We start from the raw sequence: 25037 nt of genomic DNA, 5'->3' as shown, positions 1-25037 counted from the left end.
AAGCTGCAATGTACACTTCACATAATCTGTTCAAGCAATATTTATAATGGCTAATGGAAAAAATTTCCTCTTGAATGACTCCAGATTGCATCAGTTCCCTTGAAGGGGAAGGCATACAGTGTTCTGAAAGCAGGGGTTTTGCATTTAAGTGTTGTCTAAATGTAAACTACATGTAATAAAATTAACTTTTTTTTATACCTGTTCACTAGTGAACTTCTTTGGCCTTTGAAGAAACTGGCAAGCTTTTTGTGTCACGTACAGCATAGAAGTTGCTTTACCTGAAAGAAGTTAGCCCAACCCCACAGCCTAGGTATGACTGAATCTTACCAGTTTAACTGTGCTTGACAAATACCTGTAACCTCAACTTCAGAAAAGGGTAGCTTTATTTGTAGACACCAGTGTTGACAAACTATGGCTCTTCCATATGTGACTTTAACCTTACAGCACATATGTATGGACACAGACTCCTATTTTTACTGAATACTTTTAAGGTGCTACATCTGCACCAACTACACCTGAAACGTCAAGAGCTGAAGTTCAGGTTAACTGTGCAGGTCTAAGTCTGGGGTTGTGACTTTGCAGAACCTAGAATTTTGGGTGGTTGAGAGAGGCCAGGGAGCTTCTACAGCATGATGTTGGAGTTCAGCCTAGGACAGGCTGACAGAATGCTTCAAAATGTGTCAGAAATGTTTCTAATAAACAACTTGTTTTGGATTGCAAACTCTAGGCTAAAGGTTGAGCTTGGCAGGGGGTGGAACACAGGAGTCCAGGACTTGTCCTCTAAGCTGCTCTTGTCAGTAAACAATGAAAAAAAGCTCTTGAGCTTTTAAGTCTTTCCCTAAAATTTATATCTTTGCCCCCCAATAGCAGATAAATCCAAGCTCCATGTGTCGTGTTTTAAGCCCAGCCATAAATCAGACCTACGCAGTCTCTCTCACTCCCCCTGTTCTGCCCCCCACTCCCCCACTCCCAGAGGGATGGGGAGGAGAATCGAAAGAATGTAACTCCCACAGGTTGAGATAAGAACAGCCCAGTAACTAAGGTATAACACAAATCACTACTGCTACCACCAATAATAATAATGATAAGGGAAATAACAAGGGAAGAGAATACAACTGCTCACCACCTGCCGACCAATACCCAGCCCAACCAAGCAGTGAACTTGCCCTTCTGGGTAACTGCCCTCAGTTTTACGTCCTGAGCATGACGTGCTGTGGTATGGAATACCTCTTTAGCTAGTTTGGGTCAGGTGTCCTGTCTCTGCTTCCTCCCAGCTTCCCCTCCTCCCTGGCAGAGCATGAGACTCAGAAAGTCCTTGGTCAGACTAAACATTACTGAGCAACAACTAAAAACATCGGTGTTATCAGGGCTGTTCCCAGGCCAAAAGTCAAAACCACAACACTGCACCAGCTACTACGAAGGAGGAAAAATGACTGCTACTGCTGAACCCAGGACACCATGTTATAAGACTGTCATAGGTGAGAGTTGCTGGTGAATCCTTGGTGCAAGCAGACGGTTGTATTTCTAGCCCTGCACAGCCAGCAGGCCTGACTGCGTAAGCAAGTGAAAATACTGGTATTTTGTTTTGTGGGGGCCATGGCTTATAGTTCTACTTGAGGAGCTCATGTTGTGAGAGTTGTTACTTTCCATCACCCCTTTCCTACAGAACAGGACTTTTTACCAGTTATGGAGAGTTAAAGTGTTTAACAACCAACAGATCACTGTGGATCTGTGACTGAGAGGCAAGGTGCTGCTGAACCATGGTGTGAAAGCACACCCCTTCTTCTGGTGTGTCCTGTGGGGCAAGGGAGTAAGACTAAACACACAGCTTTCTTATAAACATTTTATTTTGTTAACTTACCCTTTTGTAGCTAAACAATGCTTTTTTGTATTTAAAGACAAAACAGATGGAAGTCATATCCTCTCTTAATAGCGAAAGGAAGACAGAGTTTGTTCTTTGACCCATTTTACATGTTGTTTAGAGTATGATGCCCAACTGTTTTGGGTCTCTTGCAAACAGTGTTACAGCAGAATTAGTTATACATTAAGCAGTCAATCAAGAATCATTTAACTAAAAAACCAAACTCCTGTTTATAATTCAGAAGGCTTCTTTGAGTGCAAGTTCTGCTAATTTTATCTTCTTTGGAAAGCCAAAGCAGCAACATGATCCTTAAACCATCACTGTCCTGCAGACAGTGAAGCAGCTACAGCACAGTCAGAAGAGGGCTCTCACAGCTGAAGTGACTTTTAACAAGTGTTCTGTGGCAGCTGCTGGTCCCTTGTCTGAGAGGAAACAAAAGTCTTCATTGGAGGGTTTCACCGAGCTTTAGAAAAAGCTGCATTTGGTGTGTAATGCTCATTGCTCCAGGGGAAAATTTAAAGAAAGGGACAACTTAAAATTATTGCAACAGTGAGGTATAAAAATGAGTAGAACACCCACGTCTTGCCTGTATCCCTATCTTGGGGTAGGGGGTGAGGGGCAGAGGGAATTACTCAGACACTGACCAGACGGGCTCTATGGTTTCTACCATTAGAAAATCCTAAATACTGACACCACTACAGACAGACTCAGGGGTTATTCAGACATTGTACTAGATGTACTCGCAGTGTTCTCTTGGGTAAGAAGGTCGACTTCTTTCAAGTCCTGCAGTAGCTCAATCTTAGTATCCAGTTTTTTTCTGCTTTCCAGAAGTTCCTGGATTTTTTCCTCTGTTCCTATTACAAAAAAGAGAGTGATAAAAGCTTTCATTTGTATGTAACTATTATTAATTCAAAATACATTTTATATATGCATTAACATTCAAAGGCTTAGACTAATTCTGCCTTTCTGCAGCAGAGGCTGTAGTCTAACACCCCCTTATGTCTGGTCTCTTCATGAGAAGATAGACTGTGTCCCGTACACAAGGACTAGCTGAAGTATGTCAGAAGAAAACACAAAGCAGGACAGTCCATATACTGTAAGCTCACTGGTCCATTTTAAGAGCTCTTCTTGGATCAGTTTTGGAATCAACCTTGATGTGTGTTTCCATTTTTGACCTTCAAATTAAAAGTAGGCTGACAGTATCAGAAAAGAAGATTGTGAAATACAGGAAAAACTGAGCCACTCATGTAGCAGGGAACTGGAGAGGGGCAACTTTTATACACAAGAATAACACGGTTGTGTGTATGTAGGTGCCAATGTCAAGAATTTCTCCTGTAAGCTGAGAAAAGGATGAAATAATTGATGCAGATGTGACAGAACCAAGTGTGATCCATAGCTGTGTCATACAAGAAGTTCTGAGCAGAGATGTGTTAATGCCCTCAGATGATGCACTGGTGGAACTCTGTCTCCAATAACTGCAACACCCAACTCCTATTTCCAGAAGGGGAATTTAAATGTGAGAACAGGAGGCAAGAGAGGAGGCCTGGCTTTTTCACTCAAGTGAAGGTGAAACCACAAACATCACCAAACATCATCTTCATGCACTGAACCTCAGCTAATTAAAGCCCATTTCCCTTTTCACAGAGATAAATTAAAGCAGAAGTCAGAACAAGGCTGCTAACTGTCAGAGGAAAACAGAGTAAGAGATTTGACTTGCCTATCTGAAAAACAGTTTTAACCTTGGTGCTTACAACAGCTGAGAGCAGAATCCACAACCCAGGGTTCCCTTCCACACTGGTGGTCCTGAGCAACTGCTCCTGCCCTTGTTTTCATTTCACTCCAACCACTCCGTCAAAACTGCCATCAGGTCCACATCAGTTCTGCTCAAAGCGTTTAACACTCTGAACTGTGTTTAACGCAACTATGGAGGAGGAAGGGCAATAACCTGCAGATGCAGGATGGGTGAGCACCCTGCAGGAGAGGGAGGTCTTTGAGAGCTGTGGAACTGTGACTTGCCTCCACTTTCAGGTCAGCCAGCCAGCTCTAGCACTGCTTCTAAAGATTCCGGTACCAGTGGCTTTTTTTCAGTTGTTTAGATACTGTCAGAAGAAAGTTCCTTGGAATTCTCATTTTCAATGGTCATTTTATCAAAATGCTCAGACAACCAGCCTCAGTGCCAAACCCCAGAGCAACTGCTGCTGCTCTGACAGCTGCACTCACATACCTGAATGAATATTTGTCAGTATATTTTCAAACAGTCCACAGTCAAAGAGTGACATTACTGTCTCTTCATACTCTAGGGAAAGAGAGAATTTGATTTAGTATTATCAAGTAAAGGTTTACAGAACCCTCATGCTAATGCAGAGCCCTATGTTAGATGTAGCACAAAACAGTAATTACTTACATCATACTGACTGCTCAAGGTTTTAAGGTCTCTTCCTTCTCATATAATCCATCTTAAGAAAGAAGGATCAATGTGTCAATTCTATTATTTTTTTTTTTTTTTTTTTGTAGTTTCCATACAGAAAATAGGAAAAGGGAACCTGCCTGTAATTCCCTTTTGGGTCTGCTCCACCTGAACAGTCCATTTAAAAATGAGGTATATGTATATACTTCAGTAATGTTTCATTCAGGACTGCATGTGTAATTGCAGGGCTGCCCACACCAGCTCCTCCTGACAGACTGTGCAACATGTGGGACAGCACTAGCACTGGTCAGCATTAAAACCCAGCCCAGGATGATGCCTCCATTTCATAACTGGGGTTTCCATCAGAACAAAACACAAAACACCTACAGTTTGCATGACTATTAAGACATTCTTAATGTGAAGACTCTGAGACTCTAAATGTGTCCTGGACCTCATTGCTGCTTCCAGCAGCTGCTGTCATGTTACACACACACAAGCTGCTCATGAGGAAGATTTAGCCAGGCAGGACTAATGCTCAAGACATGCATGCACTTTGCATAAATCAGCATTCTTTATACAATGGTATTATTCATAACTTTGTAAAGCTAGGAGGACAATAGGAAAGGAAGGTTTCAAATGTTCTTCTTAACTGTGTTGTGGACAGAGCAACACTGGAGTGGAATCCTCCAAGACCAAAGGTCTTCATACAAGCTAATACTTAAAAGGATGAAACCCCAAAATACACAGTAAGAGTTGAGAACAAAGTTCTAAGTAATCATTCAGACTTCAAATATACGTACTCAGGGATTTTTCTCTCAAAAGAAAGTGCTGATATTAACAGATAGCTGGTGCCTCTTGTGAAGCTCTAAGAACAACACAGACTTACGACCCAAAGAAAACCTTCTAGTTCTCCTCAGGACGTTTCTCTAAGTGCCTGGGAGAAGTGGCCTGGCTGAACCTCCTCCCTATGCTTATGCTGATGGGCAAAAAGCGGCTTCAAAAATTCAAGTTGGAAGGCCTTGCTAGAGCATGCTGAATTATGATTTAATGCTGTGGAAGTATCCCCAGGAAGGTAACCCAGGGCCTGGCTGGAGTTCTGCTCTGAGAGCAGATTCCTCCCTGGGTCTCCATACCTGTTTCTGAAGTGTTGTCATCCATCAGTTTTTCCTGTGCCAGGTGAAGTGTGTCCAGCATTTCTTCAAATATGTCATCCAGGAGCCCAGCTTGCTTACATTTCCTAAGAAAGTCTATTCGCACTGTTGAAACACAAAAACACTTGTCAGAAGTTATCTCTATAGTGGCCTTTACTTGCTCACTTCAGAACCTAGAACTTTGGCTAAAGTCCCCCTCCCAGAAACAACCATTTTGGCAAATCTCTGGCTCCTCCATCTACCCACTCACCCTTTTCCAGTGGGAACAAAACGTGGCCAGACAAATGCAGGCATTGCACTGGGGGTAAAATTACCCACGCACCAGATTTAGCTTTGTTCATCCAAAGCAAGTATCTCCACGGCCCTACAGGCACCATTCTCAAAGCTTCCCACTACCCTCAGTATAGGAAACCAAGTGATTTGTCTTGCTTATTTTTTTTTCCTTCCAATACTCAGGACCACCCTGTGGACTGAAAGATAGAAAACAATGCAAGAAGTGAATCAGTCTTGGACTTGGTAAGAAAACTGAGGCTACTTCTACTCCAGGTGATCCAGGCATGAAACTCATTTGTCACAGCCCACTTGAGAGGCCTGCTTTGTCAGATGTGGATTGTTAGGGAAATAACCACCTATTTTGTCTTCATCTCAAAGCAGCAGGTCAGGGACAGGTTTCGGTAGGATCCATCCAATGGGCTGTTCAAAAGGAAAGTGCTATGGGACAGCTCAGGGAAGTCTGCCAGTCTCTATTAGAATGGTATGTTTTACTGGAGACCATTGTGAGAAAAGAAATGTCATTTCACTTACAACAGATGCCCTACAAGTATTCCAGGATTCTTGACATGTTCCCTGTTCTTTATGGGGGTAATAAAGATTCAGAACAAAACCTGAGGCAGCACTAAACACCATGGGAAGGTGAATAATCTCCACTAAAGCCTCCCAAGCAGCAGCATAATCCCAACATGCAATGGAGATACTTTTGCAGCATAGCTGCCATCACCCAGCTCCAAGCTCTGAACTACAATACAACCCATCACAGTATCTCCCAGTTGTTCTATAAAGCGAGTCACACCTTTATGCCTGTTGCTTTTTCTTTTTAGTATTCGTAAACTGTTTTCTTCTGCTGTCTCTTGTGTGCTCTGGAAGAAAATCAAAATTACATATTTTTACATCATACTGACATTTACTGCTTTGTTTTTCATTACCCTGCCTCTACAATTGGCAGGGAGATAAAAAGCAGCCCATATACCTGTGAATGCAGTCAGCTTCTCTGCAAAGCTGGTGATACTCCTCTCCAGACATTGTTTTTAAAAAAGAAAGCAAAAATTGCTTCAAAGCAAAATCTCTTTCAGAAAAGCCCAACACCTGGGACATCACGCGCTGGAATTACTGCATTGGCAAATAGCACAGATGTGAGCAAACGCCTACTGCTGCCTTCTGGTGCAATGTTTAGTTCCCTCAACCTATGGAATACCAGCAACCATACTCTGGGCTGCATCAAAAGCAGCATAACCAGCAGGTCAAGAGGTGATTCTTCCCCTCCACTCTCATGAGACCCCCACCTGCAGTGATGTGTTCAGCACCAGGGCCCCCAACATAAAAGGGACATGGATCTGTTGGAGCAAGTCCAGAGGAGGCTATGAAGATGATGAGAGGGCTGGAGCACCTCTCCTATGGAGACACACTGAGAGAGCTGGGCTTGTTCAGCACTGAGAAGAGAAGGCTCTGGGTAGATATTAGAGCAGCTTCCAGTGCCTAAAGGGCCTACAAGAAATCTGGAGAGGGACTTCTTAGAAGGTCATGTAGAGTAGGACGAAAGGGAATGGCTTTAAACTGACAAAGGGGAGATTTAGATTACATATTAGGAAAAAATTCTTCCCTGTGAGGGTGGCGAGACACTGGCACAGGTTGCCCAAAGAAGTGGTGAATGCCCCATCCCTGGCAGTGTTCAAGGCCAGGTTAGACAGGGCTTGGAGCAACATGGTCTAGTGGAAGGCGTCCGTGCCCATGGCAGGGGAGTTGGAACTAAACAGTCTTTAAGGTCCCTTCCAACTCAAACCAGTCTGTGATTCTGCAATTCAGAAAAGGGGAATATTTTTCCTTCTTTTGGACAGGATGCAGTCATTCTCAGTTGTTCCATGTCATATCACAGGACTACAAATAAACCTTAAGCTCTGTCACAGAACTCCACCAGTGAAAACATGCATTGCTTATGCAATGGTAAACAGTATATCCTGCAGGTATAAATCCTGGTGCCACTCAGCTTCTTATTTGCAGTGTTTGTATTGATTTCTGAGATCGCTATTTCTGTGGGCAACTGGTGAGATGGATCTGTTATACCACTGGGAATGTATGTGGATTTACAGCTGAGAAATTCTTGGAGACAAATAACCTACCCTCAAGAGAGTACTACATAAAAGTTGTGAAGATTGCCCACATCCCCTCACACAATCTCCCTTTAACTCAAGCCCTGGGAAAGGTGTTTTTTTCCCCAAGGAAAGCTTGATGCCAATTCCTCTAGAAAGGAGAAAGTCCCTAGAGTCAATGGAGTTCCCAAGCATACTGCTGTGGAGACAGGTCAAACAACAGCCTCTAAAACAACTACCCCTGCAACCAGATAGATGCTCTGCTTCACAGCTCCCGAACCTATAGAGGGCCATCTTCACCAGCAGAGCTGAGAACAGCCTGATGGACACTGAGAACCTTTCAGTTACCATGAGCACAGGCTTCCAAACCGCTAAGTGTCGGTTTAAAAGGCCAAGTGTCTCATGAAAAGCAGGTGTTCATGCAGACTGTGTCAAGCCCTAAGCACATCTGAGGGACACAGTACTTCCCAAGAAAAGGAGACCCCAAAGGGAAGCTCTCTCCGGTCACTTCACAAACATAACCACCAAGCTAGCCTGATTCAGAAGCTTCTACTGCATCTGCACAAAGTTATCCGAGGGCAGCACTGGCTCTGCCTGAAACAGCTCCAAATGCAAATGTGTTTGTTTTGACACAATGACAAAATGAGAACAAGCCAGCTGTAAAGGAAAAGTTACTGCTTCTGTGAGGAAGTCTGACCACACTGTCAAAACACTTCACTAAAGAAGCCCTTTGTTGTAGCAGAAGCAGGTTCCTGGTTTAGAACTATCTAAATTCAGAATTACCATTTGTTCCGCCATGGTGGAAGATTTCAGTGTATGTCTTCTCCTCTTATTAGCTGTATCTAGAAATCAAGAAACAACAAAGCAACAAACGTGTCAACCTCAGACTGATGATTTCACATCATTCAAATTCTCTCTTTTCCCAAAAAGCTAAAGTCACTTTAAAAAAGCGCTTTAAAAAATCACTTTTAAAAGCACTTCAGGTAGCAAGGCAAGAGTAAGCTTCAGCTTCCCCAAATACCCAACATTTTCAGTGGAATTCACATCATTTCCATGTAAGAAAAATAACAAGCCTGAACCATTAAGAAGAAATGCCAATCACTGTTGCATTAGGTTACCACTTTGCCTTTTAAACTCAGTATAAAGCAAACCCCAGTTTTTAAAATACAAGTTTTGATTGTGGCAGAGTGAACACCACAGCAGCAGCACTACCACTAAGTGGTAAAAACTTCAGACAAATTTATTAAAGATGACTGGTTTTTCCCCAGTCAATTCTTGTTTAAGTTAATACACCCTCAAAACTGAGACTACATTATTTTACGTGTCCTGAAGACATGCAAATGGTATTAGGTTTTTCATCGATATAATGACCCTCCTAGAAGCCTTGTCAGTTTAATAGTATTTATGCTACAATGTGTTTTCAGTGATGCGGCATGAGAACTCTGCAAAACCACCTGCTTTCACTCTGCCCTTTCTGTCAGCATGCACCAGCCTCTCTCCAACATCTTAGCTGGCAGTTGCTAGTAACAGCTACAGCATCACAAGCAGAAAAGGGTAACTGCAAGGAAGCCATGGCAGGAGCAGAGAAAGCCAGAGAAGGGTTCAACCACCTACCAAAACTTGAGGGTTTTAAATGCCCCTCTCCCATTTAACTACATCCTTTAGGCAGCACTTAGGTTTTTTTCCTGTTCCTGATTTGTAACAGGAAAAGAGGCATGTGGAGTTGGTACAGGAAGGCTGTTGAAATAGGTTTGGGTTCTAGGTACCAGTGCTGTACATTTGCACTTTTCATGGCCTGAAAGGAAATCTGCTTCTCACTCCATCCAAAATAAAGCTGGACTATTTTGGAGCAGTCTAGCAGATACTAGTGCAGGCACAAAGTGTTCCTTGCTGTGTAGCATGACATTGTTGACACGTGGCAGGATTCTCTTGATGTTTGCTTTAGGGATGTGTTATAAAACAAGAGAACAGTCCAAAGAACAGCCCAACTCCTGATCCCCACAATGTTCTCCGCTCTTCCACCTTTGTCAGCCTTTACTCTAGGCACATCCAACACTCCCAGTTAAGCAGGGGTTGGAGCCCGTTTCCAAGTCCAAATTGCCCTCCCATCCTTGCTACAGAGCTGCAAGGAGACTTCTCAAGCCCCTAAGGCACCCTTATCCCCTTTCAACCACACAGCAACACCCCAACACTTCAGCCCAGGAATGCATGTCTGAACCAAGAACCAGTGGATGTTCCCTCACCCCATTTTCTCCAAGCTACCAGGGAAAACAAGCCTGGAAATGCAGCCCTTTTGTACAGCTCCTGCTCCCACACAGCCCTCCCCCAGAGCTGAGCCGCTTCACCCAAGCTGGATCCTGAAAGTCAAAACTCTACCATGGAACCACAGCGCTCACACAGGAGCCAGGACAGCCACTGCCAGCAGAATCCATTTACCCCTCATAAACAAAAGGTCTCCAAATTAAGTGCCTCTGGAAGATCTGCTCTAGGAGATCCCTCTTCTAAGTGAACAGCCCATACACTATACACAGCACTTGCAGACACAAAGACCTTCACTTCATGAGATTTATGCTGTCCTTCTGAAGGAGGTGGTCTACAGGGCTGGACCTAATGCCTGGATCTCATCTTATACTGGACAGGTAGCAATCCTGGCCCTGTCTAGTACTCAGGCAGGAGACCAGCCAGGACCCTGGACAGACCCAGCAGAGTGACAACTAAAACCAAAGGAATCAAATTCATTTTACAAGGGGAGGGAATGTCAGGCCTCAGAACTACAGATAAATAAAAAGCAAAACTACTGAGTGAAATAAAGCTGCATTTGGTTGGTGAGCCACAGCAGTGTCAGGTGTTAAATGGACTGTATCGCTGGCAAAGCAGCCCCAGACCTGTGACTACAAGTTTAAATGACGATCACCTAACCCACCCCGAGTGGCACCAGGGTGAAGCCAGGCCTTGTCACGATTAGCCAAAGTCTGCTCAATTTCAGTGGGAGCACCCCACTCTTAGCATTGGTGCTCCCAGTTCGACTGAGCTTATCTTCAAAGTGAAGGCCAGGCTAGGACCCACTCCATTTTGAGCAGGATTGTGTGCTTTAGGTTAACAAAGTCACCACTTCAGCTGCTTAATTCACTGAGATTCCCGACTAGCTGTGAATCAGCAAGGACCAGGACTGCCCAATTCAGCTGCATTTCTGTAGCAAAGGAAGCAATCCTTAAACAGGGGTTGCACAACCCTTTTGTTACACTTAGAAAGCTCTTTGGGATCCTTCAGAATGAAAGGCCCTATTTAAAAAACCTACTGCAGTGAATAAAGAAGATGCAAATGTGAATGTTTTAATGTAAATACACATTAAAAATACCAAGGTGACCTCTCATGTAGCAGCCCCTCTTCGCTAATCAAGTGCAAGCTTGTGCATCACTCATCAGCGTGACTCTCATGTCTCACATGGATTTTACATGCTGCTTGAGCCTACCTCCCCTCACAGAGTCAGAATAATTCAATATAAAGGTGGAACAACATTTATTTTGTTCAAATAAGTCATTGACTTTAGGATGCAAATTTTTAAAACAAATTAAATCAATGAAGCCATTAAAGACACTCACCATAGTGATTGGTCCTATTGCCTGGGTCATGTTTTGGGCAGAACACTCTAAAATTTAAGTTTAATTTTAAGAAAAAGAGAAAAAGTATTAATAAATACGTAAACAGAGTCATGCTGACTGATTTTAACAGATATTTTCCCCTCTTTTCATTGAAAGATACTTAAAAAGGAATGATCAGGAGTTTTGTTCCGCATTGCCCACCTAGGAAAGCACCTGCCTTGAAATCCCACACATGCACAAGCTTGTATTTGTACTTTTAGAACCTCAGTGGACTCTGAGCACTGAAGCTTTGAATGATCAGTTCCATTATCCCACTCTGTGTGGACCTGCTCCCTGTTCCAATCCCAAGTCAGACACATTTCACCTGGTGTGGCGATCACTGTGGCAGAGGTGCTCTTGTTCAAATGCCTTATTAAAATGAGACGGATATTGTCAAGATGAAATACCATAGTACTGATACTGCTCGATTTTAGCTACTGCAGTTCTGCCCCCTCGCCCTGTCCCACTCAGGCCAGACCCAGAACCTCTTTAGATACATCTGCTTCCCAGTCAGCTTGATCTGGTAAGCCCTGCATGATGTGCTGGCACTGCCATGCTTGGAGATCTCAATGCCGTTCCCTTTCCCCTGCCTATGATGTGCTCTCCAGTCCTAAGGAAGTAGGGCACCCTGTTTGAGATCCAGTAGCTTAAAACCGCTCAATCTATTTGCTCCTTAAATACTTTGGAAATATATGAGATGGGAATGTTTTTTTCTGGTTCTAGGAGAGCAAGGTGAATTCTTCTGAGGAGGCAAAATGCAACAAATACAGCTGGAAATATTCTTTATTTTCTGAATACAATAATGAACCAGCTTCTATAATATGCCTTTCTTACAGAAGGATCCCAAATCATTTAAGCAAAACTGCTTTGTCAATAGTGTGATTTAGCTGATCTCTTCATTACAGATGTATTTGCCCAGACTAATGCTCAAGTGCTTGGAAGCCATTTTTAAAGGAAACTGCATTTACTAGGATATTTCTAATTATTGTCATTCCTTTATTTTAACAAAATAGAAGCAGTGACCTAAGAAACGCAGCCTGACTCCTTGAGGAGCCAATTTTTTGACATTAAATTCATTCTGGTGCACAAAAAAACCCCAGATCTATGCATGCCTAATAATTCAGTCAGACAGCTGAGTATAGAAGACACCTTATTTACATCGCTGAATTTCCAATATTGCCCTTTGGAGGCTGTTTTTTTCCTCCCACCCTTTAACTCTATTCTTCTCAGTTAAAAACAATCTTCCTAAGTACAAGAACATCTTTGGAAGAACAGACGGTATGTTTTAGTACTCAGGCCACTTTACTTGGAAGCACATCCCTACTACCATTTCTGCAGGATGGCAGTAAAAACCACATTTCTTTCCCACCTCTCCTTTTAGTAGCCACTTCTCCAGCAGTGTATGCCTCCTGGTTTTGATAATCACTGCTGCTCGTCACAACAGCAACTCAGAATTTAAAACCACCAGCTTGCCTTCTCTTGATAGAATTCTCTCTTTGAATATGTTTTTCATCAGCTCAGAAACCCACCAGACCAAACCATGTATTCAACCACTCCTTTATCAGTTAGTATCTAGACTGTTATCAGTTCCATTCATTTTCAACATCATAAGAAGTTCAGTCTTCTTCGGCCTGAGGTATCCTTTCCAAAGCTGCACGATGACAGCATTTATTCTGCAATCACAGAAGTTTCCCTCTCCCCAGCTACACTCTTTCATGAGCTTTGCAGGCTCCCAAAGACTTTATAAGCATAAACTAACCATATGATCTTCTCTAAGGCTGGGCTTACAGCTTCGCAGGAAGTCCTATTTATTTTGGACTGAGAGCCCTAGGGAAGCAGCCAGAAGCACAAGTGACACAAAAAGATCCATCTTCCACTGCTACTGACTGCACTAGTCCACATCCTCCTGAAACAAGTACTGATTAGATGATCTACCAGATTAGTCTAGGACTAACACGGCCTGTGATCTCTCTTGCCTTGCACAGAGTCGGACATTAAGGTTTGGTTTTTTTTACCTCAGACTTTACTATAACTTCAGGTCTCTAAAAAGTCCTTAAAGTCTCAGTTTCTCAACCCCTTCACCTACAACCTCCAAACAACTTGTTCCATTTAACAGCAACACAGGCAGTCCAAGGGCAGCGGAGACCAGGGCTTGCACGGTCAGGACAGAAAATTTACTCGAGGTCTGGTTAGTTCTGCTAATACTAGCAATATATTTGAAATAGAAGAAGGTGTCTGATGGGCATACAAAGTTCTCTACCAGAATTTTCCTAATGTGAACAGATACAGAAGTGCTCTGTGCTCAGAGCACATTTAATGAAGCTTCTGAGCCAACAGAAATTGATAATTTGAGTAACATTAGTAAAAAACTTGGTCCTTGAAGACTGGCTAGCTAACCGGTAAGTACTGACTTCCTCAATTTTGGCCTACCAATCATTCAGGTGTGTTGCAGGCTCAAACACTGAACAGATTCTCTCCCACTGCTGTGACACTTTCCTTCAAAAGGAAAGCATTTCCCCTATTGCTTGTGAACACAGGATCAAGCATCACTTCAAGAGAAGATAAAAATTGTGTCATTTTAAAAGGAAATATGTTAAGTATCTCCTCCTGACACTACCACCAAACCCTTGACAATCATTACTTAGAGAATACTTGGTTAAATACCGGTAGACTCCATTTACTTCATCCGTTTCTATGGCTGCATCATCACAGAGCGCACAGAAGTAGTGGTAGCTTCTGCGACAGGCTCTTTCCTCACAGCCCACAGTGGCTCCTTTCTTACGGCAGAAGTTGCACACCTAGAACAGGATGAGGTTCCACAGGTAAGCATTGCACACAGCTCCTGACAATCTTGCCACACAAGGCAAATGCTATCCTGTGCGAAAAATCAAATCTTTCATTGCAGTTGCCTCTGTGTAACTCGTGAGGCAAGTTCACTCCTGCAACCTCCTACCCTGGTCGTTATTTCAACCACTTTTTTGCTATCTTATCTCTGTTTCATACTGATGAATTTCTAAATCAATGCAAGGAATTACGTGAGGGTACTGGGCAATTTTCCCCCTCCTCTAAATCTTGCCCAAGGTCTTTAGTGCTTTTAGTGTGTTAGCATATTTATGTTTTCTAGGCTAACTTTGCAATGGAAAGAGTTCCACCCAGAATGTAAGGGAGGAGGACAGCTGAAGACAAAGCCAGTAAGAAAACCTCATGTAAATAACCTTCCTTCTGCTAAAATCAGAAGGTGTTTCCCCTTACACTAATGGATTGCATAATTTTGTTCAGGCACTGCCTTCATCCTTTACAAAATCTCTTGGGAAACTCAGACTAAGGACTTGAAGGCCAGGTATCCAACACATTTTAATACAAAATTAACTAAATTTTGCCAAATACAATGTCAAATCAATGTTTCTAACTCTTAAATCTGCAATTTCCCCAATCTTAGTAGAGCAAGTGAGTACTTTCCTGCATTTTTTTTTCCCAAACATAAACTGACCAGACAACCTTCAGTACTCTGAGACAGGACTAAGTGCAGAGAGAAACTCCTTACCAGCCGCTTTCCTCTCTTGAGTTCTTTCAACACTGACGCCACATCAAACCTTAGATCCAGGTTATCTGGGTTATACTCTTCAGATTCCACAAATCCTGAAGAAAATAACTAAAGACAAAAGAGATTAAATTAAAATTTAATAGAGGGATTCAGTCACTAGTGCAGAAAAGGGAGGCAAGGCACATCTCTTTTTGAACTTGCCCTAACTAAGGCTGATTCTTCTCCGTTTTAAAAAGGCTTCACCTACACTGAACAAGGTGCTTAAACCTTTTACCAGTCAAAAGTAGGTCTTCAGTATATACAGGAGATTTCACAGGAACTGAAAGCAAGCTAAGAAAAGATAACAAAATGAGGAAGTAAACTTAGCAAAAAGTGTGAATGAAGGAAGTCTGCAAGTCCAGGCTGGCCAGAGTAAGGAGGAGAAGCTCTTCACCTGACAGACCTCCACACCTTGAACATCTTGTTGTCTCCTCAGCTGCTCAACCTTACAGCTGGGTGCAGTATTTCTCTGTAATGATTTCATACAGTCCAATGCTGACAACAGTTGTCTACACGAGAAACCTAGGAACATGTATAAAGCCTGGGAGAAACCCACAGAAAATGTATACATGTATATTTGGGCCACTTTCATTCCCACAGAAGTGCTGAGCCATGACAGTAAGAGAGGAAAGGGAAGTTCTTAGCAACATTTTTCCTAATCATAGAATAGGCTAGGTTGGAAAAAGACCTTTAAGATAATCAAGTCCAGCTGTTACGCCATTATAGATATATATCTACACCTGTCCCGTCTTCAGCTGTAGCAGTCATTTTTCTCCTTCTTAGTAGCTGGTGCAGTGCTGTGTTTTTGACTTTAGCCTGAGAACAATGCTGATAACACCGATGTTTTTAGTTGTTGCTAAGTAATGCTTACTCCGACAAAGGATTTTTCAGTCTGGTGCTCTGCCAGTGAGGAGGGGCACAGGAAGCTGGGAGGAAGCAGAGACAGGATACCTGACCCAAATTAGCCAAAGAGGTATTCCATGCCACAGCACATCATGCCCAGTATGGGAACTGGGGGAAGTTACCCGGAAGGGCTAGATCACTGCTCAGGTTGGGCTGGGTATCGGTTGGTAGGTGGTGAGCGGTTGTATTCTCTTCGTTTGTTATTTCGCTCATCATTATTATTAGTGGTAGCAGTAGTGGTTTTTTGTTATACCGTAGTTACTGGACTGTTCTTATCTCAACCATGGGAGTTACATTCTTTCGATTCTCCTCCCCATCCCTCCGGAAGCAGAGGGGGAAGAAAAGGGGTGGTGAGAGAGCAGCTGCATGGCTCTGAGTTACCAGCTGGGCTTAAACCATGACAATACCCTACATATTATAGCATTATAGAGCTAATTCCAAACAAAATTGAGCTGCCCTTACATCAACAGGCAGGCATAGTCTGCCTGCTCAGAAGGTGATAGCTAACTGCAAAATCCCAAACAGCACAGAGGAGCCTAAAGCAGAGAAATTGGTACAACTGGGGCGGGAAAGAGAGGAAGAGAGAAAGAAAAAGTTTCAACACTTGAGCAACATTATAGCCCTAACTAAACCTGTTTCAAAGAAAACATCCAAGTAACATTGTAAAACAGGCATCAAATGTTCTCAAACGTTCTGCTAATAAAAATACCCAAAGTAACACAACAAACATAGTAGAAAAATGAGGAAAACCAGAAAGCTGTTCCAGCAGCAATCGCATCTCCTGCACAGACTCCCACAGTAGGAAGAATATGGCATCTGTAACGGATTCTGCATAAGAACCAGCCCCACTGAGACCTTGAAATAAAGGGGAGGCATACTCGCTGCAAGAAGAACGAATATATTCTAGATCACAGCACACTTAGAGCTTGACAGCTACTTTTATATAGTCAGTTTCTGGTATTTTTATTCCTTATTTTAAATAAGGCACAGATTGGGAAGTTTTTTACCTTGATATATCTAGTTATATGAGTATTTTCCTGCAAAGGTGTTAAGTGTGGGAAAATCACTTGCGAGGCATGTGGTGGAGCTAGTGCATCATGGTTTAAGCCCAGCCAGTAACTCAGAACCATGCAGCCACTCACTCACTTCCCTCTTCTTCCTCCCCCTGCTCCCGGAAGGACGGGGAGGAAAATCGACCCACAGATTGAGATAAGAACAGTCCAGTAACTAAGGTATAACACAAATCACTACTGCCACCACCAATAAAAATAATGATAAGGGAAATGACAAGGGAAGAGAATACAACCGCTCATCACTAGCCGACCGATACCCAGACTGACCCGAGCAGTGATCTAGCCCTCCTGGGTAACCCCCCCAGTTTATATACCGGGCATAATGTGCTGTGGTATGGAATACCCCTTTGGCTACTTTGGGTCAGATGTCCTGTCTCTGCTTCCTCCCGGCTTCCCCTCCTCACTGGCAGAGCATGAGACTCAGAAAGCCCTTGGTCAGACTAAACATTACTGAGCAACAACTAAAACCATTGGTGTTATCAGCGCTGTTCCCATGCTGAAAGTCAAAAACACAGCACTGCACCAGCTACTAAGAAGGAGAAAAGACTGCTACTGCTGAACCCAGGACATAGAGAAAACAGAGTCGGACCCTGCTTACCTTCCATGATCAGACAAGATTGGGCGTTCTCAGGGTGGTCATGCCATAGGCAAAACATAGAGAGCATACGCAGCAACAAGCTGGTTCCCAGCAAGAGGAGCAGAGTGCTTTCAAGGGCACTGAAAGGATATTCAGGATTTTTAACTCTTCCAGAATCTACTTCCACTGTAAATAGTCTGCTGGGGGAGCAGAGGGTGTGAGAGAGTATCTTCTCCATAGGTTGACCCCCCAAGGAAAGGAAAAAGAAAGATGTGTAATTTCTAAAAAATTCCCTTATATGGCTCCCAAAGTATAGAGGTGATGACCATGCTGAGAACACATACCAGCCTGGTTTCATGATCAATGAGTCTATTGTATTACAAGTCATTATCATAAAGTACAGTGAAACAATAACCTTAGCTCAAGCCCCCCAGCCGATAAACACTAAAACAGCAAATACCAGCTGGAAGTAAGGTACAACATGCTGAAAGTCTGAGATCAAAAGCAACAATTTTGAGAACCAATAAACCAGCATTGTGATGAGTGACTATTAATCAAAACCAATGAATACTTCTCACAAATACAATTAGACACACTCTGGTCAGATCTGTCATTATCTCAACCCTTCGTGCCCCACGTTGAGCACCACAAAGAACTGTCATGGTTTAAGCCCAGTCGGCAACCCAGAACCATGCAGCCGCTCGCTCACTCCCCCCACTTCTTCCTCCCCCTGCTCCCAGAGGGATGGGGAGAACTGAAAGAATGTAACTCCCATGGGTTGAGATAAGAACAGTCCAGTAACTAAGGTGTAACACAAACCACTGCCGCTACCACCAATAATAATAATACGCGAAATAACAAGGGAAGAGAACACAATCGCTCACCACCCACCGACCAAAACCCAGACTGAGACAAGCAGTGATCTAGCCTTTCCAGGTAACCGTCCCCAGTTTATATACTGGGCATGATGTGCTGTGGTATGGAATACCTCTTTGGCTAATTTGGGTCAGGTGTCCTGTCTCTGCTTCCTCTCAGCTTCCCCTCCTCACTGGCAGAGCACCAGACTGAAAAATCCATGGTCAGAGTAAACATTACTTAGCAACAACTAAAAACATCCGTGTTACCAGCACTGCTCTCAGGCTGAAAGTCAAAAACACAGCACTGCACCAGCTACTAAGAAGGAGAAAAATGACTGCTACTGCTGAACCCAGGACATAGAGAAAATTCGGGTCTAACAGAAGCTGCAGTAATATAGAAAACTTTCTAGGGTAAAATACAGTTGCCACTTTCAGGACGGCTGGAATGCACAGAATCTGCTCCACCATGGTTCCCTGGGTAACAGAACCTGCTATCTTATAGGAGCAACAGAGGGTGGAGAGGAGTAGAGACACAGAGGCCAGCAGGAATGGGAACGTGATGGTATCATACAGCTGACAAGCTGCACAGCAGCTGCCAAATGGGAAATATTAGAGATGTCCATTGCTGAGCCAGCAACTGTGGCAAAATCACTTGCCTTAGGTAAATCTTGCTCATTATATCTCATTGTAATACCAAAGCACATTTCCATCCCAAAGTTCCCCATCTCCAAGGTACGACCACCCCTCACTGAGCATGAGCTTTGTATTTTTTATTGGCAGTATCTTTTAAGTGAAAAGCATTTTACACCGATCAGTAACTACAGCATATATGACTGGAGTCTCACCTAAACATAGAGAAATCATATAAAAGCAAGTTGAGGATGGAGGAAAAGTCAGGGAAGACTCCAACATGACTGCTGGGATGAGATCACAGGCCAAACCCATCTCCTCACCCACAGGGACACCCACTGGGTAAGATTTACACTCTGTGCACACTGAACACTTTTACTGGAGATTAGAGCTCATCTGTGTAATGCTTTAAATCTGTTTTTGCAGTCAGATATTATCACCTGCAATCCACGAACCTGAATTTGTCAGGATTTGATACTAATAGTGTTATTTTGCAAATTGTCAGTGTTAATCCTTCATGGGAGCCAGCAGTTGCTGGCAGTGGGTAACACATTCAGATTGGCAGACCCGCAGATGCCCTGATGCTGTTGGCACATTTTCCTCAACAGGCCAGTGGAATCACCCTCTGATCCAGCAGGACTAGATCAGAGGTGAAGGGTCACTATAATGGGATGCTGACAGACTAGTCGGGCATAAGGGTCTTGGCTTTCCTGGAGCACTGACAGACAGAGCAAACACTAGGGATCGAGAAAATCTCCCCCTTTCTCCTGACTTTAAGTAAGCACACAACTTTCTGTGGGCTGAGAAGTGTCTCAAGAAGGCCTATTCCTACTGCTAGACTAGATGTGTGTCTAGAAACACTGACCAGGAACAGACACACATGAAAACACCACAAATCAACATGTTCAGCTATGCAGCAGTGTCTTCCCTCTCTCCAACATTCCAGCCAAGCCTATTGCTTTCAATCTAATACAATCTTGCTGGTTTAGACAACCAACCTTTTTACTCAGACACCACTGCAGAGTTAAAAATTGACAAGCAGTGGAAACTTCCACTTTAGTCCTTTTCCATTCCTCTTAGGTACCAACCAGCTCAAAGCCACTCACCAGACAATCCTGATGAGCTGCAATATTTCGCTCTTTGGCAATATACATCACAGAACCAGCCTCCCCATCTGAGCAAAACGCACACGTTCTTCTCACCATCTTCGCCATTATGCATAAAACACCTGGAGCAGGAAAACTGGGACAAAACACAAAGCAATTGAGGCCAAGCAGGACAGAGGACAGCAGAGCTTGCTAGCACTTGTTCTCCAACTGTTCCTTCACCTGCATCCCCTGAACCTTGGTGCTTTGCTCCTCCAGCAACAACTACTAGTAGAAAAGGCAAAGCCTGTTCTTGGGACAGCAGTGGGATGGAAATCAGCTCCCAGGAGCTCCAACAGTTATGAGCAGAAGGAAAACTAGCTTACTTCCTCTTGGAAAGCCACAAACAAGTCATAAGGGGTAACACAAGAATTTTCAAGGTTGCTCAGCAAATATCTGATCCAACAACAGGCCCAAAGGCAGGCCAGCAAGTCACGCCCCACGTGTTAAACCCTTTTTATTTGGAGGAGGACAATCATTCATAGCAGTGCCTTCCATAAGCTAGTTCTGCTACATGAGAGTCTGCAAGTCAACAGAAGAGAGAAAAACCACTGTCCCCAAATTTCTCCAGTGCCCTCCATGAATTCACAAGGAGGAAACACTAGTTTCTTCCTGTCCTCCAGGGAAACAATGAGTGAACACCAATTCCTTACTGAAAAAAACGATGTAGCAAAGAAGCGCAGAGAGGTTTGCAAGTAAAAGAGGGCAGAAGACAGAGTCAGAAACAGAAGATTTTAATATTCTTTTTCAATGAGCACTCACATGAGCCACATCATTTTCTCCATGCACTGGAATTTCCCCCATGGACATCTGTTCTCTTTTCCTGGCCATATCATAGAATAGTTCATGCTGAAAAGGACCTTAAGATCATCTAGTTCAAACCCCCCTGTCATGGGCAGGGATACCTCACTCTAGACCATGTCACTCAAAGCTCTGTCCAACCTGGACTTTAACACTGCCAGGGATGGAGCATTTATCACTTCTTTGGGCAACCCAAATCTTCATAATTCTTCATACAGTCTCTCTTTTCCCCCAGCAGCTGAAAAATGTTAAGGCCAGCTACTTATTTCACAAAACAGTCTCAATGCTTCTGAATAAGCCTTTACTCCTTCCCCCCTCCCCTCAGGAGCTCAGTGTCACTCAGTAGTAGCAAAAATTTTACTTTACCTGTGGTTTCTGTGCGAGTCCACTGCAGAAATCTTCAACAACTTCCCAGTATTACTAGGTGTGATACTCTAACCTGTCCTTTGCTGGAGACGTCACCTCTGACAGCACAAACTCCTGTAGGATAATGTAAGAAAAGTTTGCTTTTACTTTCAAAAAGTAAGAAGATTTGAAGTTAAATTATTCTAGTGAGAGAGGCAGCAAGGCCCAAGTACAAAACAGGCAGGAAATTAAAAGGCAGAAAACAACAAAGTCCAGCAAATCTCGTAACCTTTCTGTGGCTTTTAACAGCTAACTACTATTTTCATTAGTTCCCATCTCCCTTCCATAAAACAGAGAAGGCAGTCTCAAGTATGAACACTAGAGTAGAAGAGGATTTATTTGGGGGGTTTTTGGTTTGTTTTGTTTTTTCCTTTAACTCTGTCATCAAGAATTTGCTTAATCTTAAAGTTACAGCAAGTGACTCTGCCTCCACACACATCTGCTTTTTTTCCCTTGTCCTCCTGTCCCCTGTAAGCAAGGCAGGATAGTGGCCAATTTCCAATACTCATCACGTCAGTCTCAGAACATAAGCACAAAATAAATAGAAATGTTAGAAACGGAACAGAAAAGAAAGACAAATAAATTAGAAGGTGAAACAAGCTAGAGTTTGAATGCTCTAGAACTCAGAAGTTGTTCTCTGCAGCAAGCTAATACCTGGAATTCATGCAGATACATAGGCCCTGCTCAGGCCCAGTCAGAGGATCCAGCTCTGAAGGCTCTGGGAATTTCGTGAGGAAGAGGCAGAAGGTGGAGTCTACAGTCCCTGGTGCTCCCACAGGCTCAGAAGAAATCCTGGTGCTGCAGAACAGAGCACGCTCAGTCAAGATCAGCCTTGGGGTCGCTTCATCACCTCTGCAGGAATCCTGAGGTGGTGGAAAGACCATTCTTCACTACAGAAGCAGCCAGCCTTCACCTGCTGCCCTGCTGAGCCCAGTGTCATGTCTCCCACAGGACCACTGCTTCAGCCCTGTCCCTTCCCCAGTTTTCTGCTACACACTGCTGTCAGGGAGAGGTTATCAGGAGCTAAATGGGACAATGGATCCAGCTGGCTGCTCTCACGTGAGGAGGGAGAGCACATGGTTCCAGCTCCACACTGTAACATCTCGCCTAAACAACATCCTTCTTTTGCAGGTCTTAAGCCTGCTCTTGAATTCTGTTTGAGACCCCAGGATCTGTCTGAAAAGGTGAGAAATTGTTCGTTATTGAGCTCCTCCAGTAACGCTTGTGACAACATAGATCTGTTATTCTTTTATCCTTTCTCCTACTGTCTCTGTTTTAAGTTGAAGAATCTGAAACTATTTAGTTTTGCCTTGTACAGAAGCTGTTCCACCCCTGTCATTCCCAATCTCTTCTCTACTCCTGCTACATTTTAAGAGAAAAAAAAAAGATCTTCAAAAATGGTGGGCTACCATTTGCAGTACAAAGTCACAATGCATTCTGTATTTTTCAATTCTCTTCTTAATAAATCTTAATTTTCTATCAGTTTAGACTGTGTTTCTGAGCACAGAGCTAACACTTTAGCAGTGCAGATCTCTTACTGTGCAGAGATACAGCCTTGCAGATCTCTTTCCTAAGTGGTATTAGATAGTATGGAGGGCACCAGTGTTATGACTGTTGCTCATGCACAATTCCACTTGTCAGTGCTAGATTATTACCTGGCATTTTAATAGTCAAATCACTGGCTGTCACAAAGTCCTTTTGCAGCTCTTCACAGCAGCTTCCACTTTGACTGACACAGAAGCAGACTGTGGGAACCAAAGGAGACTAATTCATATGTAAGAGGTGGAGGCCCTTCCACCTGAGCAAATGAAGCTGCAAAACAGAAGACAGGAGAAGCAGCTGATGGACAGAACCAGTCACAGCTTCTGGCTCCTCCTCTGGTACTGTGCCATTTCCTAGAAGCAGTTTAGCTTTTGTTTCCAACAGTGACAAAATGGAACAAGAAATGAAACAGAAAGTAAAAAGAGACACAACCATCACTGCCAAGTATGCAGGGACTGTGCCGCTTCCAAATATACCTTGCTAAACATTAACAGTTTGTCTAAGTATTTCTGCTCCAGAAGGAATCCTGAAAGCATTTGTGCACATAATACATGCATTTTACACAGAAGGAAACTAAGGCACAGAATGTCATGCGGCACATCATAGTATGCCGGGAGTAAGGAAACGAACCTAAGTCCCCTGACTTCCAGCACGCTACTGAAACCCACTGCCCTATTCTGCTCTCCTCTTTGCCCCAGTGTAGTCAAGGATTTGATGTACCAGAATACGGAGAAAGGAAGTCACACACCCTTTACCTTCACTGCATCCTCCATTTGCATTTTGTGGGGACAGAAGCACTGCTGGTCATAAACTACACAAGCCCCCTCCCTGTTCTCCCTAAGTGATTAACAGCACAAACACACCCAGTTTTGTAAGGCTTTCAGAACTTACTATTAGTGTCACTGCAAGACCAAGACAGCCAACAGTCACTAGTGGTCACTCACCGGTCATTCTAGTCACTTAGCCATTTCCATATATTCTCACCTTAACTGGGAAGGTTGGGGGATCTTCACCATAACCGCTGTAGGCACCTCTCTAATGTTCACCATAACCCCCGACACCCCCCACTCACACCACAACCTTCATGTCTCACAGTGTTTCAGCTGCTATCAGTGAGGCACGATCAGCCACAGTATAACATGACTGTGTCTCGAAATGAAGTCACATAAACTCCTTATCTGCATAACATATTGCATTCAGATGTTCCTATTACTGACCACAAACTCCCTTGGCTGGGGTCCACATCCTGGAACCCATGCCCTACAGACTTTCCATTCCACCTATAACTCGCTCATAACAAAACTTCCTATATTTTCTCACACTATACCTTCACTACAACACCAAGACAGCCAATGGTCACTAGTCAGAACAAAACCGAAGAAATCTTTGTTATCGCCTTTTGCTCGTTTAAGGGGAAGTATTTTTAAGACTATATATAAAATATAACTTTTTAGAAAGGTATATGTCAACGTATCTGACCCAAGTGATGAGTGACTGGAGGGTTACTCATTAGATACAAACTCTTACCTTTCCACAAGATGACAGAATCATGGTTTGGGTTGGAAGGGACCTTAAAGCTCATCCAGTTCCAACCCTCTGCCACGGGAAGGGCACCTCCTACTATACCAGGCTGCTAAAAGCCCAGTCCAACCTGGCTATGAACACTTCCAGTGTCACTTAGTCGGGCGTGCCCCGGGCCGGAGCCTCCCGCAGCCGCTACTCCTAATATTTCCCATTTAGGGAGACTCAGGGCCGGGCCAGGGCCGGGCGTGAGGCACCTCCACGACAACCTCCACGACAACATCCACGACAACATCCACCACCGCTGAGGTAAACCCAGGGTCGCGCTCACAGTCTCGCTCTCCCCCAGCTCCAGCAGGGCCCATTCACTGACACACGTCGGGAAACGGGTGAGCCACTGAGGGGGCACCGTCCACCGTGTTCGCCAGTCCCCGTCCCCCTCCGTTCCCACAACAGACTCACCGCGGGGCGGAAGGAACCATACACCGCTCCTCGCTCGCAGCCCGGCCCACACACACAGGCACTTCCACTCTCGAAAGCTTCCCCCACCTCGGCCCCTCTCCCGCCCGGAAGTGGG

At 43.8% G+C, this 25037-nt stretch overlaps 1 protein-coding gene across 4 annotated transcripts; it reads right to left on the bottom strand.

Annotated features, from left to right (window-relative positions):
• Nucleotides 1-1873: 1873 nt before the first annotated feature.
• PHF11 (PHD finger protein 11) lies at nucleotides 1874-25037 on the bottom strand. Of its 4 annotated transcripts, none has more exons than XM_080613440.1 (13): nucleotides 24923-24985; nucleotides 23053-23142; nucleotides 22052-22260; nucleotides 21359-21472; nucleotides 20153-20288; nucleotides 14968-15075; nucleotides 14088-14221; nucleotides 11385-11431; nucleotides 8566-8624; nucleotides 6489-6555; nucleotides 5402-5524; nucleotides 4086-4157; nucleotides 1874-2715 (listed from the first exon to the last, which is right to left on the bottom strand). In XM_080613440.1, the coding sequence occupies exons 5-13, from the start codon at nucleotides 20258-20260 to the stop codon at nucleotides 2576-2578; spliced, it is 858 nt and encodes a 285-aa protein (XP_080469566.1). In that variant the 5' UTR covers nucleotides 20261-20288; nucleotides 21359-21472; nucleotides 22052-22260; nucleotides 23053-23142; nucleotides 24923-24985; the 3' UTR covers nucleotides 1874-2575. The 4 variants fall into 4 exon arrangements, with proteins under 4 accessions (XP_080469566.1, XP_080469567.1, XP_080469564.1 ...); XM_080613441.1 differs by having other exon boundaries at nucleotides 22052-22195; XM_080613438.1 differs by lacking the exon at nucleotides 23053-23142 and having other exon boundaries at nucleotides 22052-22195; nucleotides 24923-25037.

Source organism: Psittacula echo (genome assembly GCF_963264785.1).
Source record: "Psittacula echo genome assembly, chromosome: 3".
NCBI lineage: Eukaryota > Metazoa > Chordata > Aves > Psittaciformes > Psittacidae > Psittacula > Psittacula echo.
The sequence above is the reverse complement of the archived record's forward strand: the minus strand, read 5'-3'. Positions and strand labels throughout refer to the sequence as shown.

Bases quoted from the DNA above. Each gene is read 5' to 3' on its own strand.
- PHF11 (XM_080613438.1), bottom strand. From the start codon at position 20,260: ATGGCGAAGATGGTGAGAAGAACGTGTGCGTTTTGCTCAGATGGGGAG. The intron at 15,076-20,152 runs GTGAGTGGCTTT...TTTTGTCTTTAG, and splicing joins CAGCTCATCAGGATTGTCTG to TTATTTTCTTCAGGATTTGT. The intron at 8,625-11,384 runs GTGAGTGTCTTT...CTTGATTTCTAG, and splicing joins CAATAGGACCAATCACTATG to ATACAGCTAATAAGAGGAGA.